This window comes from Penicillium odoratum, assembly GCF_028828045.1.
Source record: "Penicillium odoratum strain IBT 22623 chromosome Unknown utg000002l_segment0_segment0, whole genome shotgun sequence".
In the NCBI taxonomy this organism is placed as follows: Eukaryota; Fungi; Ascomycota; class Eurotiomycetes; order Eurotiales; family Aspergillaceae; genus Penicillium; species Penicillium odoratum.
Genome location: NW_026643144.1, coordinates 378,464 through 395,457, shown reverse-complemented (window position 1 = coordinate 395,457; position 16,994 = coordinate 378,464). Strand labels below are relative to the sequence as shown.

At 46.6% G+C, this 16,994-nt stretch overlaps 8 protein-coding genes across 8 annotated transcripts; 5 read left to right on the top strand and 3 right to left on the bottom strand.

Annotated features, from left to right (window-relative positions):
• Positions 1-644: 644 nt before the first annotated feature.
• Positions 645-2,088, top strand: N7520_002193 (uncharacterized protein; the record flags this gene model as incomplete). Its single annotated transcript, XM_057136128.1, has 2 exons — positions 645-892; positions 951-2,088. 2 exons carry the CDS (start codon positions 645-647, stop codon positions 2,086-2,088), a joined length of 1,386 nt encoding a protein of 461 aa, XP_056998814.1.
• Positions 2,089-3,506: 1,418 nt separating this feature from the next.
• On the top strand, positions 3,507-4,601 carry N7520_002192 (amidohydrolase family protein; the record flags this gene model as incomplete). The annotated part of the gene is made up of 1 exon (XM_057136127.1): positions 3,507-4,601. One exon carries the CDS (start codon positions 3,507-3,509, stop codon positions 4,599-4,601), a length of 1,095 nt encoding a protein of 364 aa, XP_056998813.1.
• A 651-nt stretch (positions 4,602-5,252) lies between these two features.
• N7520_002191 (amidohydrolase family protein) lies at positions 5,253-6,283 on the bottom strand (the record flags this gene model as incomplete). Its single annotated transcript, XM_057136126.1, has 2 exons — positions 5,253-6,125; positions 6,182-6,283. 2 exons carry the CDS (start codon positions 6,281-6,283, stop codon positions 5,253-5,255), a joined length of 975 nt encoding a protein of 324 aa, XP_056998812.1.
• A 3,801-nt stretch (positions 6,284-10,084) lies between these two features.
• On the bottom strand, positions 10,085-11,564 carry N7520_002190 (M20 family metallopeptidase; the record flags this gene model as incomplete). The annotated part of the gene is made up of 5 exons (XM_057136125.1): positions 10,085-10,317; positions 10,405-10,532; positions 10,585-10,977; positions 11,047-11,429; positions 11,493-11,564. The coding sequence occupies 5 exons, from the start codon at positions 11,562-11,564 to the stop codon at positions 10,085-10,087; spliced, it is 1,209 nt and encodes a 402-aa protein (XP_056998811.1).
• Positions 11,565-12,194: 630 nt separating this feature from the next.
• Positions 12,195-12,479, top strand: N7520_002189 (uncharacterized protein; the record flags this gene model as incomplete). The annotated part of the gene is made up of 1 exon (XM_057136124.1): positions 12,195-12,479. The coding sequence occupies one exon, from the start codon at positions 12,195-12,197 to the stop codon at positions 12,477-12,479; it is 285 nt and encodes a 94-aa protein (XP_056998810.1).
• A 62-nt stretch (positions 12,480-12,541) lies between these two features.
• Positions 12,542-13,177, top strand: N7520_002188 (MFS transporter; the record flags this gene model as incomplete). Its single annotated transcript, XM_057136123.1, has 3 exons — positions 12,542-12,559; positions 12,600-12,939; positions 12,966-13,177. 3 exons carry the CDS (start codon positions 12,542-12,544, stop codon positions 13,175-13,177), a joined length of 570 nt encoding a protein of 189 aa, XP_056998809.1.
• A 245-nt stretch (positions 13,178-13,422) lies between these two features.
• On the top strand, positions 13,423-14,622 carry N7520_002187 (alpha-ketoglutarate-dependent dioxygenase AlkB family protein; the record flags this gene model as incomplete). The annotated part of the gene is made up of 1 exon (XM_057136122.1): positions 13,423-14,622. The coding sequence occupies one exon, from the start codon at positions 13,423-13,425 to the stop codon at positions 14,620-14,622; it is 1,200 nt and encodes a 399-aa protein (XP_056998808.1).
• Positions 14,623-14,905: 283 nt separating this feature from the next.
• N7520_002186 (DUF3431 domain-containing protein) lies at positions 14,906-16,037 on the bottom strand (the record flags this gene model as incomplete). Its single annotated transcript, XM_057136121.1, has 3 exons — positions 14,906-14,966; positions 15,018-15,587; positions 15,724-16,037. The coding sequence occupies 3 exons, from the start codon at positions 16,035-16,037 to the stop codon at positions 14,906-14,908; spliced, it is 945 nt and encodes a 314-aa protein (XP_056998807.1).
• Positions 16,038-16,994: the final 957 nt, after the last annotated feature.

Sequence of the window (16,994 nt, the reverse complement as noted above, 5' to 3'; positions counted from 1 at the left end):
GGAATTAACATTTTGAAAAGATGGACCCAAGGAACATGTAAGCTAGTGGTATATAGTACTAGGACTGGGCAAGTTTTGATGTGTTTTACCAGCCTGGCACAAGAAAAATAAGTCCTACGCATGGAGTATGAGAGTCAAGAGAGTCAAGAGAGTCAAGGGTTATAATTAAACTGTAAGGCCTAGGGGCATGACTCAACTTGGGTTGATACAGATGGGACTTAATTATCTGCGATTTCTGCCCTTGCCGAATATGACAGAACTCTGGTTAAGGGTCCATAATGCCGCTTCTCACCGCCTAGTCCCTAGATCACCATGTGAAGCATTAGGGGGATTTTGAAACATGCGATTGATAATTTCTAATGTCATTGTCTCGTATCAAACTAATTTTGTCTATCCTTGTATGCATTGTTGTAATGCTGTTTAGTTTGCGCCCTACGCTGCACTTTCCACGCTCTCGAATACTTGCGCTACATCAAAGGTTCTCCAACCAGTCATTCAATTCTCTGTCTCGCTCCTTTTCCGATCATACAACCAAGCTATCCGGTTCACGCTTTGAATCGTGTGAAAATGCCGATCGTGAAATTTATCGCCAAATACGTGTTAATGACGATCAACACAATCTCGAAGATACATTCCAGCTGCTCATGAACATTATTAAGCGTCCTTGTCTTGGTCACTTTGTAAAGCGGATTGAGTATGTGCACAGACCTAAAGGTGCGCATGAATACCCGGGTTTTCCGTATCAACGCGATTTGAGCGCAGACGATATGCGTCTTCTCAGACGTGCGGTGGAAAATGCTGGTTTTCAGGGGGACAAGGAAGACAAAATCATCAATATGCTTATGCAAAACGAACTATACCAGAACAGGGGCTTTGACGGATGTAGTTTCCAGTAGGAGTCTCTCCTGGGCTATTTCTAGTGATTGACACAGTAATCTGACAGTATCTAGGAACTTCGACATTAGACCCACCTTCATCACACAAGCTATTGCCGCCATTCTTGTGTCTATGTCACCCAATCTTGAGACCATGGCAATGACACAGCCTTTCGACTACTATCACGAGCTTGAAGAAGGGAAGGAATGGAGCAAAGAATTCCCGCTCGTTCAAGTTTTCCAATATGCCAATTCCCGCAAGGGAACTCACTTCCTTCAGAAACTGCGCGAAGTCTATTTGATCAACAGAAGTCAACATTACAGTGATGACCGGTTCTATGCCCAGACAGATCTGATTGCCTGCCTCGAGTTGTTCAATCAACTTCCCTCCATTGACTCAATTGGCATTGATGCTCTTGAGTGGGACGAAAACAACGGGAAGATGAGCTGTGAGGACGCAAGCTCGAATATCAGCAAAATCAAAATCGGCCACTCCTCTCTGTACTCAAGCTATCTTTTATGTGTGATGAAATCAAGCAAGATCCTCACCGAAATTCAATATAACACCGGGGGAAGGTCAACGTCAGACGGTGGACATTCTCCGTTCAATCCAAAAACCTTTATCAAAGGGCTATCAGCACACACAGAAACGCTGCAAGTTCTCGACATGGATACCGACGAATTCAGTTCTCCCTACCCTGGTCAATCAACATCAATGAGCTCTTTTACCGACTGGGATGAAATTGATGGCCCCAATGGTTTCGAGTTTGAAGCATACGAACCCGATGAATTAGGTGAAGATCACAGTGATGTTAAGATGCACCGATACATGACATCGATCTGGGACCGCAACGCTTCTTTGAAAGACTTTGTGGTATTGAAAGAATTGAGTATGGGAATTGGACTTTTGATGTACTTCGCCCAGGGTGTGGAGATTGATGATTCGAAAAGAGCAGATATCAGAGTAGTGGACTGTCTGCCGCATAGCCTGGAGTATTTGACCATTCGAGGGTACGAGAAAGGAGCAAATGAAGCCCATGACAAGGAGGTAGCTGCTTTGATGGCTCAATTTGAGTCAGGGTCTTTGAGATTGAAGGAGATTAAGGGGGTTGATAAGCTTATTCCGAACGGAAAGGATGTTGAAGATCCGGATAATAATGATCATTTGTTGTGGTCTTTGGACGAGGTGCAAGTGGGATTCTCCGAATACTAATTGTGTACATATAGAAGTATTAACTTAGATCAAGTGCGCTGCTCGGACACGGCAGATGCGCTCACAATGGGATAACCGCAGAATAATTGACCATCTTGTCTTTGAAGATAGATGTGGAAAGGAGGGTCGATATCGCCTAGCTGAGTTGGCCCCAATTGTTACTCTGAGGTTGTGCACATCGCGTCAGTCTGTATTTATCCTGCTTTCAATTTTTCAAACTACAGTACTAGATACATCTAACCTAACGTCAGAGGCCTACGGTAGAACTCTAAGGAGAGCCCTGCGAAGCTCACGACAGACACAGCAGACTCCTAACTAAGCTCAAGCCACACCTCACGAAGCTAGATCCTACAAACCAAGCAGACCCTCATGAAGCTGACGACAAACCTCACGAAGCTGACGACAAACCTCACGAAGCTGACGACAAACCTCACGAAGCTGACGACAAACCTCACGAAGCTGACGGCAAACCTCATGAAGCTGACGACAAACCTCACTAAGCTGACGAAAAACCAAGTAGACCCTCATGAAGCTGACAGCAAGCCTCACAAAGCTCACAACTCACCTCATGAAGTTCACACAAACCTCACGAAGCTAGATCTTACAAAGCAAGTAGACCCTTATGAAGCACGCTGCAAACCAAGTAGACCATCACGAATCTCACAACCTACCTCACGAAGCTCACTTTAAACCTCACGAAGCTAGATCCGATAGACCAAGTGGACCCTTAAGAAGCACGCTGCGAACTAAATAGACCCTTATGAAGCAGCCTGTGAACCAAGTAGACCATCACGAAGCTCAAGACATACCTCACGAAGCTTATATTGAACCTCATGAAGCTCACTACAAACTAAGTAGACTCTCATGAAGCTAGTTTATAGAAACTAAGAAGACCCTTACGAGCTAGATCCTAGAAACCAAGTAGACATGAAAGATATTAATGAACTCGTATGAAGGCGATGTTGAGACACCCTGAATTTCATAAGACTAGTCGACCCTTTCTTGTGGCATTGATAGACATGACTAACATCTTTGACAACATGATATAAGAATATCCTGTTATACCATAGAATGAATAATGCTTTGCCTGTTTATTATAACAACTCTTTAGGCCCATGCCAACTCGTTGGGCCCACGTCTTTCCGGGCTAATATATCCGAGGTCATACGCAAGCTTTCAGGTGTCCCACAGCGGGTGCTCGGAATCGGAGTTCATAGCTCCGAATCCCTTGCTTAAGCCCGATGGAGGAAATAGTGGGGGAGGCGATGACTAGCACCGAATAGTTCAACGATGATCCCGCTTGATCACGGACTTAGGCAACTCTACAGAAGACGTACAAGAGGATTGACAAAAGTATAAATACTTTGAAACTGGCGATATAATTTCAAATTCCATAGTCATTTACTGTGACGCTCGGCATGGCTACCTCTAGAGCTCATCAGTCCGTCTCGCCAACTTCCAAGGTTGCGCTCACCAATGTCCGAGTATTTGATGGCGAAAGAGTGGGCAAGCCTCAGACGGTTGTCATTGACGGAGGCGTAATCGGCGATGATGCAACCGGTGCTCGTGAAATTGACGGCAACGGTGGTATACTCCTTCCTGGGTTTATTGATTCTCACGTTCATATCACTACAGAGGACAATCTGCAACGATTGACCCGGTATGGAGTCACCACCGCGTTTGATATGGCCACCTATTCGCTTGAGCATCTAAACTCTGTTCGTGGGAAACCTGGGTTGACGGATATCCTCACCGCTGGTATATCTGCGACTTCGTCCGACGGCCACCATGTCAAGATTCCGAATCGCCCTCCTGGGATCGTGGATAACGCAGAGGCCGCGGATCAGTTCATTCTTGATCGCATCTCTGATGGGGTGGACTACATTAAGATACTTGCCGATATTCCTGGTCCCGACCAAGCGACGCTCAACGCCCTAGTTCATGCGGCTCACAAGCACAACAAACTCGTCATTGCCCATGCTGTCACCTATGCCGCAACCAGAATGGCAATGGAGGCGAAAGTTGATTTTCTCACTCACGCGCCCGCTGACAAGGCCATGACCACTGCAGACATCCAGTGTATGGTTGATGAAAAACGCATGTCAATCCCGACTTTGACAATCATGGAAATGGTCGCGCAAAGACGTCCAGGTGCAAAATACGACAATATTCGCTCATCTGTACGCGACATGCACCGTGCGGGAGTCCCCATCCTTGCCGGTACGGACGCAAACACGGTTAAGGGCGTTCCTGCAAATGTGTCTCATGGTGATAGTTTCCACCATGAATTAGAGCTCCTTGTCGATGCTGGACTCACACCTGTGGAGGCCTTGCGGGCGGCTACTATCTTGCCAGCCAAGTTCTTCGGCTTACACGACCGGGGTGTCATTGAGCCTGGCCGCCGGGCAGACCTAGTTTTGATATCTGGGGATCCAACCAATGACATTACTGCCACCCGTTCAATCCAAAGGGTCTTCTGTGGTGGTTTTGAGTATAAATTACCCGCACAATAATGTTCTTTTGCCCACTTTCTTTTCAAAATAAGGTCTGCAATGAGACATATCAATGCGTCTGATCCCCAAGAGATTGTGCATCTATCGGGAACTAAGAATGCAGGGTTGCTTTCAAAATGTTGTGTTCATTGAGTACTCACCTCAATAGTTGCTATTATCTATATATTCTATCTTGAATTTTATGTTCAACAGATTGATTCATTCATCTCTACGTGAAACTATGCCCTGTTTGGTAGTGACTTGATGATTTTTAAGAGCTGTTGTAGCTTAAAGTGGTTTAGTGCTAGGTTGTTCATTACAATAGAAATATACGGAAAGTAACCTTTTAACATACTTCCTCTAATCACTTAAATTTACCTGTATCACAGCTGCTTAGCATTCCCCTAAGCAGACAGGTTTATTCCAAAATAGCCACTAGGCAACAGGGTGAGCAGGTCCAAGCGCATAGAAAACCTTCGAGATATGCACCCATCTATATTTAAAATTCCCTGCCATTTCAAGCTAATCAATACTTCTACAACCCTTTTGAAAGTAGCATCATAAAGCCTAATTGTAATAACATATCCATTTGTGCATATCTTCTCATGCCTGAATTATTCACGAAATTTAGGAAATATCCATCATTTCACATTTGACACGAGGTTCAACCCGCTAGAGTTTCAATATCTCCCGTGCGTTTCCCGAATAGATTTTTTGAATCAGATCATCGTCAAAAAGCTCCTGCAGACCTTCGTCCATTCTTCCACTCAGGAAGATAGTAGCTTTCTCTGGTGTATATGGATAGTCGCTTCCATACAGCAGACGGCCAGGATCACCAACGGTCAAGTATCCTTGGATCAAGTCAGGGAACGGGAAGCCTGCCAAGTCGAAGTAAAATCGCGTTCGAAAGAGCTCTTTCACCTGGGTGCTTGACAGTGAATCTTTTTGTCCCAGAATAGTAGTCGCAAATGCAGTGAAACGTTCAACAAGTGGTGGAATAGTCGCACCGCAATGGGAGACCAAAAATGTCAGGTCATGATATTTGGTCACAGTTCCGCTAAGAAGAAGATTGACAACAGCCCGAGTGGTATCGAAAAAGTATTCCATCATGGGGGTTGGGTACTTGTCCAACGGTTTAGGCACGTCGGCATGACCGGGCGTACAGCATTCAGTTGGGTGCATGAAGATGACGGCCTTGCGCGCGTTCAGCTTTGCAAATACAGGATCCAATTTGGGATCACCGGGGTAATAGCCATGCGCATTCGTCATGATTGCAAAACCAGCGGCGCCAAGCGTATCCAGCGCCCTGTCGATCTCCTTCAGTGAACCTTCCACGTCCGGTAACGGGAGGGAAGCAAAAAATCCAAATCGACTGGGATACTTGGCGCAGATCTCTGCCATCTCGTCATTGGTCTCTTGAGTAATTTGATTTGCCAGTTCGTCGTCGTCGGCTTTCAAGTACGTTCCTGGGGACGTGATGCTAAGGATTGACTTTGAGATGTTGATTTTATCCATCAATTCAATATGGCTTTCGGGGCTCCAAGCCTACTTTGATGTTAGTCAACTCTTCACCTCCGTTATGAACGTCCAGATCAACTTACGGGTATTGCAGGCATGCCATCAGGCTTCCCCCACCCATATTTTTCGCAACTTTTTCTCCAGCCATCTGGCACTACGTGACAGTGGGTATCAATCCTATTCATCGTGAATGACGGATATCGGATTTGAAGTTGAGGGATGTTACTGAGGAACAAGGCGAATTTAGAAACATTACATACTTGTAGTGGTGAAGTGCTGAATATATACCCGTAGAGTGGCAATGTCCCACAGAGATCACTTTTCTTTGGTCTGTGACTAATAAGATTGAAAACATCTCTGAAAGAATTATTACGCGTTTGAAGCGCGTTTATTCCATATCCGATCAGCCGAGGGGTATACCCATCTATCTGAAATTAATTACTCGAGACGTTCGAGTGAACTAATCCCCGTTTCGGGCCGAACAGGACACCGAACCTCCGAAACATCAGAGCCCGCCCGCTGCCTAGCCAAATCTCCGAAATTAAAGTGCCAGTCGAAGATAGTGTTTTATTCCAGAGGAATGATTCATTATTATTATTCAGAGAAAACATGAGGGTGCATGACCCATATTTTCGGCAGACTTTGCTGTGGCAGGCTGGGCCTTTGGCATTCTCACAACTCACCTTGGTATTGGCGCAATTCTGACAAGATGTGAATTTGTGTTTGAAAGTTAAGTGGGCCCGAGTCGTGTGTCATCAGTCACTATGTACGAAGTTATCTCCATACCTCGTTCTACGAAGTTATCTCCGTACCTCATACTACGGATTACGGGGTATGTGTTCCGTACTAAAAACCCACATCTGTTCCGCTGCAGGTAGTTATCGAGTTCTTCGGAGGTTCTCTTCCGACTTCCGAGCTAATTAATCTTTTGAAAAAAGTTGAATACGATAAACTTTCGACGTGGAGAACTGGCATTTCGTGAAAAGTTTTGTAATCAACGGAAACGAAGTTGAATATCTCATTATCATTCGAAAGCTCAATTGTCATAGCCACGGTTACTAGATATTCGATGCCGCCCCGCATTGTGGCGGTGCCGTGGGACCATTCACTTAGAAAATCATCGGGTTTCGGAACTAGAATCCCTTTTGTACGTCAGCTATCATTACGAACTTTGCTAAATTTTCTATACCTATTTTAAGAAGTTAGGTGGAATGTTATCGCCACTCTGAGATCGCTTCCAGTTCCTCAGAGAGCAAGCCGGACTTATCCGTAGCTGCCGTGGCCTGGAGCTCTTCCCCCAGGATGCTGGTGATAGTTTCTTAGGTGCTCGTGGGAAAGGGTTTGTCCTGATCCGGCTTGGTACACAGCATTTATGTCACCGTATTATCGAAGCCAACTTTTTCTTCTTCGCTGTCCTGCGCTCTCCTGGTGTCGGCTGCTTAGCGGCAGGGACAGTATATAATGATCTCTCTTTGATTATTCTTTTTGTGTCCACAAGCTGATTGCTCTTCTTTTTATGCATCGTGGATCTCGGCATAAACAAGCTTATACAAGCCATCATCAAATCCGAGTTCGCTGACCGAACAGTCATCGTGATTGCATACCGTTTGGATACTATCGTGGGTTGCGGCCGCGTGGCTGTCACGGCTGATGGTAAATGTGTAGAATCCGATGACTCAGGGTGCTCTTAGAAGGAACGACTTTTTGTTCCATACTCATTTCCGATCATAGTAAAGGGGGTAGTTGAAAACGAATATGGACCTATTACCGGTTTGGGCCATGCTGTGGGACGGTGAGTGGGACAAGTGGGACCCTTAGGCGATTATGTAACAAGGCAAGTAACTAAAGTCCTATTGCAGCAAGAGTAATTCGTGCGGGGGAAGATAAGGGGTCTTACGAACAAATTGCATCTCTTTCATGATTGGGTTCATCGCGAATTCCACTTAATGCTCTGGGAACTCGGGGAAGTGATTGGATACGTCTAGTACTCATCATCTCAATTTCGGCCTCTTGAGTCTCACTAGTTGTCACCACGCACAAACCGTGTGGATCTTTCATCATGGCGAGACACAAAGACCGTTCCAAGAAAGGTAGAGTTGCATATTTATCTGTCGGAACAAAACCACCTAATCTGATACAGGTTGCGCCAGCTGTCTTCGCCGGAAGATCAAATGCGATGAGCATCACCCCACGTGTCGGCGATGCGTCAAAGCCAAAATCAAGTGCTTATGGGACTTGACCTCCCGAATACACGTCCAGAAATCGCGAAGACAATGCAACGCCACTGAAGATTCCACAACACCTTCCGAAACCAGTGTTTTCAATGCTGCGGACAAAGCTGGCAGCCATACACAAGACATGAACTTCAGTGCGCAGCTTCAAGTTTCAAGCTCTGACTACAGCTTGCAGGATGATCCTACTTCTGCAGACAGCAATTTGACTTTGACACTCACGGCAAATGACAACTCTTGGAGATCCATGGATACTTTTCACGACTGGCATGTTGACCAGCACTATTTGAATCGTGACTCAACGTTGGAAATGCCGAGTTCGCTTTTATCACATGTCTATCCTCCTTCACTACAATGCGCCAACTCCATTCCGTTGTCGCATCGAGACAGGCTTTATCTAGAGTACTTTCCCACGTCGTCGCTGGTAAAGATTCTAGGAAAGGCGTACACCTGGAGCAATTTCAGGTACATATGTCAGAATAAAGCTTCAGAGGAGGCCATTGTTATGTACGCGGTCATGGCGTTGTCCGCCAGTGAAATGAGCCAAAGCCTTGGGCTACCGAAGTCCCACGATGAGGGCCACTTCTACTACAGTCTAGCCTTACAACGTATCGCGGATGCCGTCAGCAATTTAACGTGTGAATCTAAAAATATGGAAGCCGTCCTTAGTGCTCTATTTTTGGTCATCACTTATGAATGGAGGTTTTTATCATCCACCTCCCATCTACAGTCCCACAACCAGTGCCTTTTTGCGTGTCTGGACTTATTCTTTCAAGCTGCTGAACATGGATCAAATATTTCGATTGATCTAACAACACATCCCTCTTTTACACCTTTCTGCGCTCAAATTTTGCTATGGATTTTGTAAGACTCACACACCATACAAACATCTTGGTTGTCAAGCAACTAATCCGCCCTTTAGGTACATTGAGTCAAGTTGCATTCGTGGAAATCTCTCCTTTGAACTGATGGATTACCTTCATATGCACGGAGGGGAAACGCAGCTGCAGAGTTTATTCAGATATGCTCGTCACTCCTACCTTTTTATACACGGAGAGCGATATCCAGCCGAGCAGCATCAAGATGACTTGGAAAATTACCGCCCGTTGCAACTCATTCACGAAGACTATCTTTTTAGATATCGTATTTGGCGGCTTTTTCAACGATACCATCCGGGGGAGCCCGTGGAATCTGAGCTGGAGGTTCTGTGGAGAGAAATAAACATCATCGGAAAGGTATGGGGCGTATCCTTACCACAACTCCAAACGTTTTGAATTGACCCTTCTGACTTTTCATTTAGGCGTACAGTGATTTAATTGAACTACGAAAGACTTCACCCAGAAATTTCAATGGATGTCGAGCTTTTATAACTCTTTGCGAGGGTTTAGCGGGCTATTATTGTAACATTCTCCTGATTCATCGCCTGTTTCGCTATCGTGTTGTCCCCGTGGAGAGCCATGACCAGGCTCTATCTGAGCTATTTGACATCTGCTACACTATCCACAAGTGGTACCCCGTTGATCCGACTTTGGGATTTGCCTGGTATTCACTGATAGCTGGCCTGGAAGGAAAGGATTGGATCCATCAAGATTGGGCATACGAAAGCTTAAAGGACCTGGGCGAAAGGTGGAATACATGCAAGTGGGCAGGGGATATGCTTCGCTTGGTGCATGATCCAGAATCCAACGTCGGGTGGCTGAATAATAACGATCATTTCTTGAAATTGATTCAACCTATTCCCTAGGTAGAAAATACCTATTCGCGCCTTGCAATTTTCCAGTCTGCCACAGCAGCCTCGTATTTGCTATCGTCTGACAACAAGTCCCACGCACATAGGGCCAGGCACTTTCCAACCGTCAGGCAAATTTGGAACGCAACATCACTGCCTGCAGCTTCAGTGAAAGACCAGTGATGGGTGACGACGCCCTTTTCCTTGACTGGGATACAAAACATTGCATGGATCGCAGGAACTGCATAGCTCACATCGCCTGATGTATTTTAAGTATCAGTAATTGCTAGACCTTGAAATAGAAAGAATGATAGGAAGCCAGGAGCAAGGATGGATCAACACTTACCGAAGTCTGTAGAGGCCTGAATGTATTCCGGATCCGTTTTCATTACAGTTTGAGAGTAACCGGCCATGTGGTCTTGATACAGTCCGCACAATGTGTCATTGATCAGAAGATCAGAATAGGCAGTTTCGCTACATCTCGGTTAGACTGAAAAGTGGATCAAATAAGTTGCGAAGAACTCACTCTTTCAAGTCTAATTCGCATCCAGTGGCTAAAGCTCCAGCATGCAAGCATGAACAGAGCCTTTGCGTTAACGTTTGCAAGTCACTCATTTTGGGGGAACGACACTGCCACGCAATAGCCGTTTCACCAGCTATGATGTTGGTTCTTTTAGGGGCATCGACGATAGCGCAATGCACCCGTTGGGTTGGATGCATCTGCTGCCGTAGTAGAGAGACATTGTTGTATCCGGCAACAACCGCGTCCAGTGCATTGATGCCATCCCATGGATTGGCGGCTGGATGAGCAGTTCTCCCTTTGTACTCGGCGAGCTTTGACTGTTTTGCAACAAGGCGAGCACCAGCAGCCCCAACGGCACCATGCTTTTCGTGATAGTAATGATGGGGCATTGGATGGCTATCAAGTGTTAGCATCCGATATCACAAAATAAGTTGTTATACTGCTCGGCAACGGCTGAATACGTACGACATTAAGGCGGCATCCACTCCTTCAAAAGCGCCTGCCTTGAGCAGATCGAGCTTTCCGCCACCATGTTCCTCAGCAGGTGTGCCCAGAAGCCGAATTCTTCCGGGCTGGCCGGTCGCCTTCAGAACAGAGGCTAAGGCCAGAAAAGCCGTCAAGCTTGCGACGCCAATGAGATTATGTCCACATGCATGGCCAATGTCAGGCAAAGCATCGTACTCGGCACAAAATACCATCAAGCGACCACCAGATCCAAAGGTGGCTTCGAAGGAAGTGTCAAGTCCATGTGCATGGCGTATTACTTCAAATCCGTTAGCTTCGAGAGCTGCGCACATTGTATCGTGTGCAATATGTTCTTCGTAAGCCAACTCGGGATTTTCCCAGATCTAAAAAAGTTAAGTTCTGGTTTGATATTTATCCTGCAGGGGAACTTTCACCTTTCTGTTTACCTCCCCAAGCATCCTGGATGACTTTTCGGCAAAGTCATCAATGCCGGCCTTGACTTCCTCGGAGGGTGCCATTTTTCCCGTCGGTTGAAAGTGAATTCGAAGAAATTTGAACAAGGTAATGTACTGAATAGTTAAAAACACCTCCTTGGGCCGTTCGACAAGGACCTTAAATACTTATGCTTTGTCCCGATGAGTTGGAGTGCTACAAGTCCATTCCCATAGATGGTCCACTGCTCAATGCCGATTGGACGATTTGGGGGACTCATGGCCCAATCACATACTATTTGAAAATCTTAAGGGCTCCATCGAGCTAGCCAATAGGCAGCACGGAAACCGAAGGAATCCCACAATGTAAACTTCTTTCGTACTTATAGTCCAGATAACATCAGCCAATCGGCAACAAGCATTCTCCAACCTGATTCTACCAAATTTAATCTCTTTGGCAGAGCAGCTCACAACCAAACCAAGGTTTTTTCCGCGCGTTTTACGACCAGTATGGAGCCGAATTGTGGTTTGAACAAGATGAACAAGGTTTGTCTGCTTACAACCCCATTAGATCAAGGGGATGAGCGCGAAAGGAAAGTAATCTTCGAGATGTTATAAAGCTACCGCGTTTCTGATATGTGATGCAAATATGGAATGTTATAACACCTTGCTATGAACCTTTTTTGAACTTGATACCATTTTTGACATACTAAACAAATGGCGAAGATAGAAACATCAGAGCAAAAGCAACGAAATTCGGAAATCCAACTCGACGATATTGTGGAATTCCAGCCCACACCACAGGAAAATCCGGAACTCCTGCGAAAAATGGATCTTACCCTCATGCCAGTCATGTGTACCTGCTATATGCTGCAACTTCTTGACAAGTTAACGCTTAATTTCTCCTCGCAACTGGGTTTGACGCGAGACCTGAATCTCCACGGATCGCAGTACAGCTGGACCTCCTCCATCTTCTACTTTGGATACCTTGCCTGGACATGACTGAGTTCCTGGCTCGTTATCAGACTTCCCTTGGGCAAATACCTTGCTGGAACCGTCTCGATATGGGGTGCTATCCTGATGTGCCACGGGGCATGTCACAACTTCGCAGAATCATGACAGTTCGATTTTGACTCGGTGCTGCTGAAGCTGTTGTGGCACCGGGATTCGCTCTCATCGTGGGAATGTTCTATAGGCGTGATGGACAGCCCCTACGTCAAGGTATTTGGTTCGCAGGGAATTGTATTGCCAATATCTTTGGAGGTCTCATCAGCTACGGCATTGGGCATATTCACTCTGCTCTGGCTACGTAGAAAATACTTTTCCTTATACTCGGAGGAGTCACCGTTGCTTATTCAATTCTTCTTTGGACATTTCTCTCAGATTCACCCAGAAAACGCACGATTCCTCAATGAAAGAGAGAGGAAGTTGTCAGTTCACCGGACCCTGAAAGATATGTCAAGTGTAATGGATGAAGATGACTTCTAGACTTATCAAGTCTTGGCAGCTTTAAGAGATCCACAAGCTTGACTATTGGCCTTCTATACATTCCCTGTCAATATATGCAATGGTGGAATAAGTACAGTGAGTTCAATAGCTTACTCATTGATGGATTCGGCTTCGGCTCACTTCAAACCCTACTGCTGCAAATTCCCGTTGGGGGCAGCCAACTCGCTCTACTGGCAATCATGCGATATTAGCCTCAGTCACTAAAACATCACGCTTATTTTTGATGGCTTGTGCTTGTGTTATATCCTTGGTCGGTATGGTTTTAATTTACGCGCTAAACCTGTGCACGCCAATGCTTGTGGTCGACTGGGCGGAACATAGGAAACGAAATCAAATCAGGACCACGGGATCGGATCACAGCAGACCCGCACGGCATGACATCACCCACCTTATTTCTCGTCCAACGCGTCCACAGATTTCCACCAATTCACGCGCCATGGCAAAACGAACCCTCGAATCCTTCTTTAAACCAGTCTCCCCGCCGTCAACCGAGAAGCGGATCAAAATCGACGACTCGGCGCGTCAATCACAATCTCAAGCACAATTTGAACCCCAACCCGACCTAGCACAGGACAATGTCGAACCAAGCACTCACCCAACATACCCAATTCCAATCCCACAACTCCCCTCCCATATCGACGTCGGGGTAGTACACGGTACACCAGCCCGAGAACCACAAAACATAACCAACCAACCCCACCTCGACCTGCTATATTTCCAACCTTATCTCTCCCGACAAACAGCAAACGAGCTCTTCAAATTCCTCCGCCGCGAACTCCCCTTCTACCGAGTACAATACTCCATAAAAAGAGGCGGAGTCGAAACCTCCGTCAACACGCCCCGATTTACCACTGTATTCGGGGTTGATGATACGGCACGCTTTGTGAGGACAGGTTGTCCAGATTCCAAGGACAAGGATGAGAAAAGTTTACACGGGCACGAGCACGAGCTAAAGCTGATCAATGCGCAAACGAAAGCACCTGTATCTGCGAGACAATATCAATACGATCCGCGACCTATCCCTGCGTGTCTCGATGTTTTACGGCAGCGGGTTGAAGCGGCAACGGGTGCGAGATATAATTTCTGTTTGGTGAATTACTACGCCAGTGGAGAGGATAGTATATCGTTTCACTCGGATGATGAACGGTTCCTGGGTGATCAGCCGAATATTGCATCGTTGTCGTTGGGCGGAGAGAGGGAATTTGTGATGAAGCATAAACCTCCCCCTCCAACTGCCAAGTGTGGTAGCATTGGCATTAGGACTGGTGGGATGAGAAATATGGATGTTTCGGATAGTGGTGGTACAGCAACGAAGCCGAGTCAAACAGCTGGTACGACCAATTCTCAACATTGGGTTGCACCATCACATGGGCAGATGCAACAGCAGATCAAAATGCCGCTCGCTTCGGGCGATATGGTTGTCATGCGGGGTGATACACAGTCCCATTGGTTGCATAGTATACCGAAACGAAGGGGACGAGCGGGGGATGCGGTGCGGGGACGGATTAATATCACCTTTCGAAAGGCGGTTGTGCCTGCAGGGACGAATAATTATTATCATTATAATGTTGGGAGTGGACCTGTTTATCGGTGGGACGAGGGGAGGGGGGTTATGGTGAAGTCTGGTGAATCATAATTTATTTGCTGGTAATATATGCATAACGTATCCTCAATGGATTAAATGCGATCTTTGAGCTATGCATTGACGCGATCGCCGGTCTCAAACTCCATGTACATTGCTCCCGAATAAATGGACAGTGAAGCAAGTCGTAAGATGTGCGTTGGCGCGGTTCGTCATTTCCTGACCATGTAATCCTCCCAAGAATAATACAGAGGGGGTGAAGAAAAAGTAAAAGAGAATAGAAAATAAAGGAGGAGGAAGAAGTAGAAAGGTAGGAAGGGTGAACAGGGGGCGTGAATTAAAATCCGTAGACTTCCTCGCCGTAAACATCGGCGTAGCATTGAAAGACATCGGGGCAGCTAGGATTGGTCAGTGAAATGGACTAATAAATTAATTGTGGAGCGACTTACAAAACTGGGTCCTTGCCGAAAATAATATGCCATGAGTACTCCATGATGTTGGAGGTCACCTCGTCTGACAGATCATTGTTGAGCACCCAATTGTACATGCGTTTATAGTCGGATAGCGGGCGCATGAGGACCTGCTCCTTGGAGACGGCAAATTGCGAGCAGCATGGTGCGGCGATGGTCTGGGGAACGTTGGTGTTCCCGAACAACTCCTTCCAGGCATCCGCATAATGTCTCTCACCAGTGTCGCCTTGTTTCGGGGGACTACGGAACGGCTGCATCTCGGCGGGGCAACCAGGCGACAATTGGCAGCGGAGATTCACGAATCCTTCCTGCAAGACAAAGTCGCGCTGGAGGGCCCGCACCGAGTCCACATTGCTGTAATCCATGGTGTCGGTGTGCCAGGCGGCGGGCCAGCCGTCGCGGTGACTGTGCAGGAAGATGATGACGGGGGGAAGGTCCTCATAATGATCAACAATATATTGGAGATAAGGTAATGCCTCGCGGCCCTTGTTCTTGGGTGTGTGTACAGGGGCATTCGTGTCGTCGACGGTATAGATGTAATTGCGCCATCTGGGGAGAATTCGCGTCAGTATTTTTGCGGTTCCACTGTAACTTAGGCCGTTGGAATTCCCCTGAACGGGAGAAATACAACCACAGATGGGGATTGGATATGACGGAAGAGCAGGATAAAACGTTGAGCACATACTCAGCGATTTCTGCGGAGACCCAAGCGGTATTCTCCTCGCGCAGTTTGCCCATGACAATAACACCCGAATCAGGAACCTCGATCGGCGTGGTCTGGTAACTCAAACCCAGTGTTTTCTCGGAACCACTCCCCCATTTCCTGTGAATACTATCCTGCAAGGATTTCGGCGGACGTAATGAAGCTTGGAAGGATGTAGTATCGAAGTGCCAGAACGATTGGGGGGCCGGGCCAGCAGTGTGGAGTTGACGGTCGATCAGGACGAGCGCGAGAATGATCAGCGCGGTGGCCAATCCGACACGAATTGAGAGCCTCATCTCAGACCATGAAAGCGCAAGCTGTGAATAGTGAAGGGGAAGTGATAGGGGGAAGAAGAAGTTTATTTTTTTTTCCTCCGAGACAGGTCCACGGATCGAGGGGAAAAGACGAATCTCAGGGACGGGCTTGGCGGATCCTCATGCGGAGTAGCGGAAGTGAAGTGGGCGTCGGCACAAAACACCAAAGAAACGAGTGTGATGGTAAATACCAGGATTAGACAAAGCAAGTAAGAAGTAAGAAGTAAGAGAAGTGAAAGCACGAAGATCAGAAGAATGAGGAAATAAAATTCAACGGAAGCAGCGAATGGACTCCAAGGAAGGAACCACCAATCTAGCGTCTTTATGATTGGTTCTTTCTTTACATCAAGTACCTTTCAAGTACCCTCAATACGACCATCACATACAAAAGAGACCCGCCAATACATCCCTCTCTGTCGATCCATTATTGCGCCCCCTGAGCAAGCCCTCCATTAACAAGCCCAGACACTGCGATCGGCGGGGCCAGGCAGATTAGGTGGTCTAAGCGGGACAGAATACAAAGATGAATTTTAATCAAATCTTATTAAACGCTCTCTGTAATTACGGTCGGTACTTGGATTGTAGATGTTCTGCTTCTACCTGGGGAGGACCGCAAGGGGGAATGCTACATTCAGTGTACTGTACGCTGATGTCAGGTGATGCGAGGGGGAGACATTACCGGAATTGTCCGATCATAGATCTTCCATAAGATCATGAGTCTGAACGCCTGTGGAACTCGATTTCAGGGGCAATAGGCTTCGGGTGGGTGGTAGAGAATAAACTAAATGAAATGCAATTTTAAATGCGGGAGATAATCCGATCCCTGAGCTTAGACCATGCGTTTTTAGACCCTGACCGCAGTCAATCACCAATCAAATATCAAATAAGAATAGAAGACATTATCAGTCGCAAGATTATCAAGCAGAACAAGAGCATACT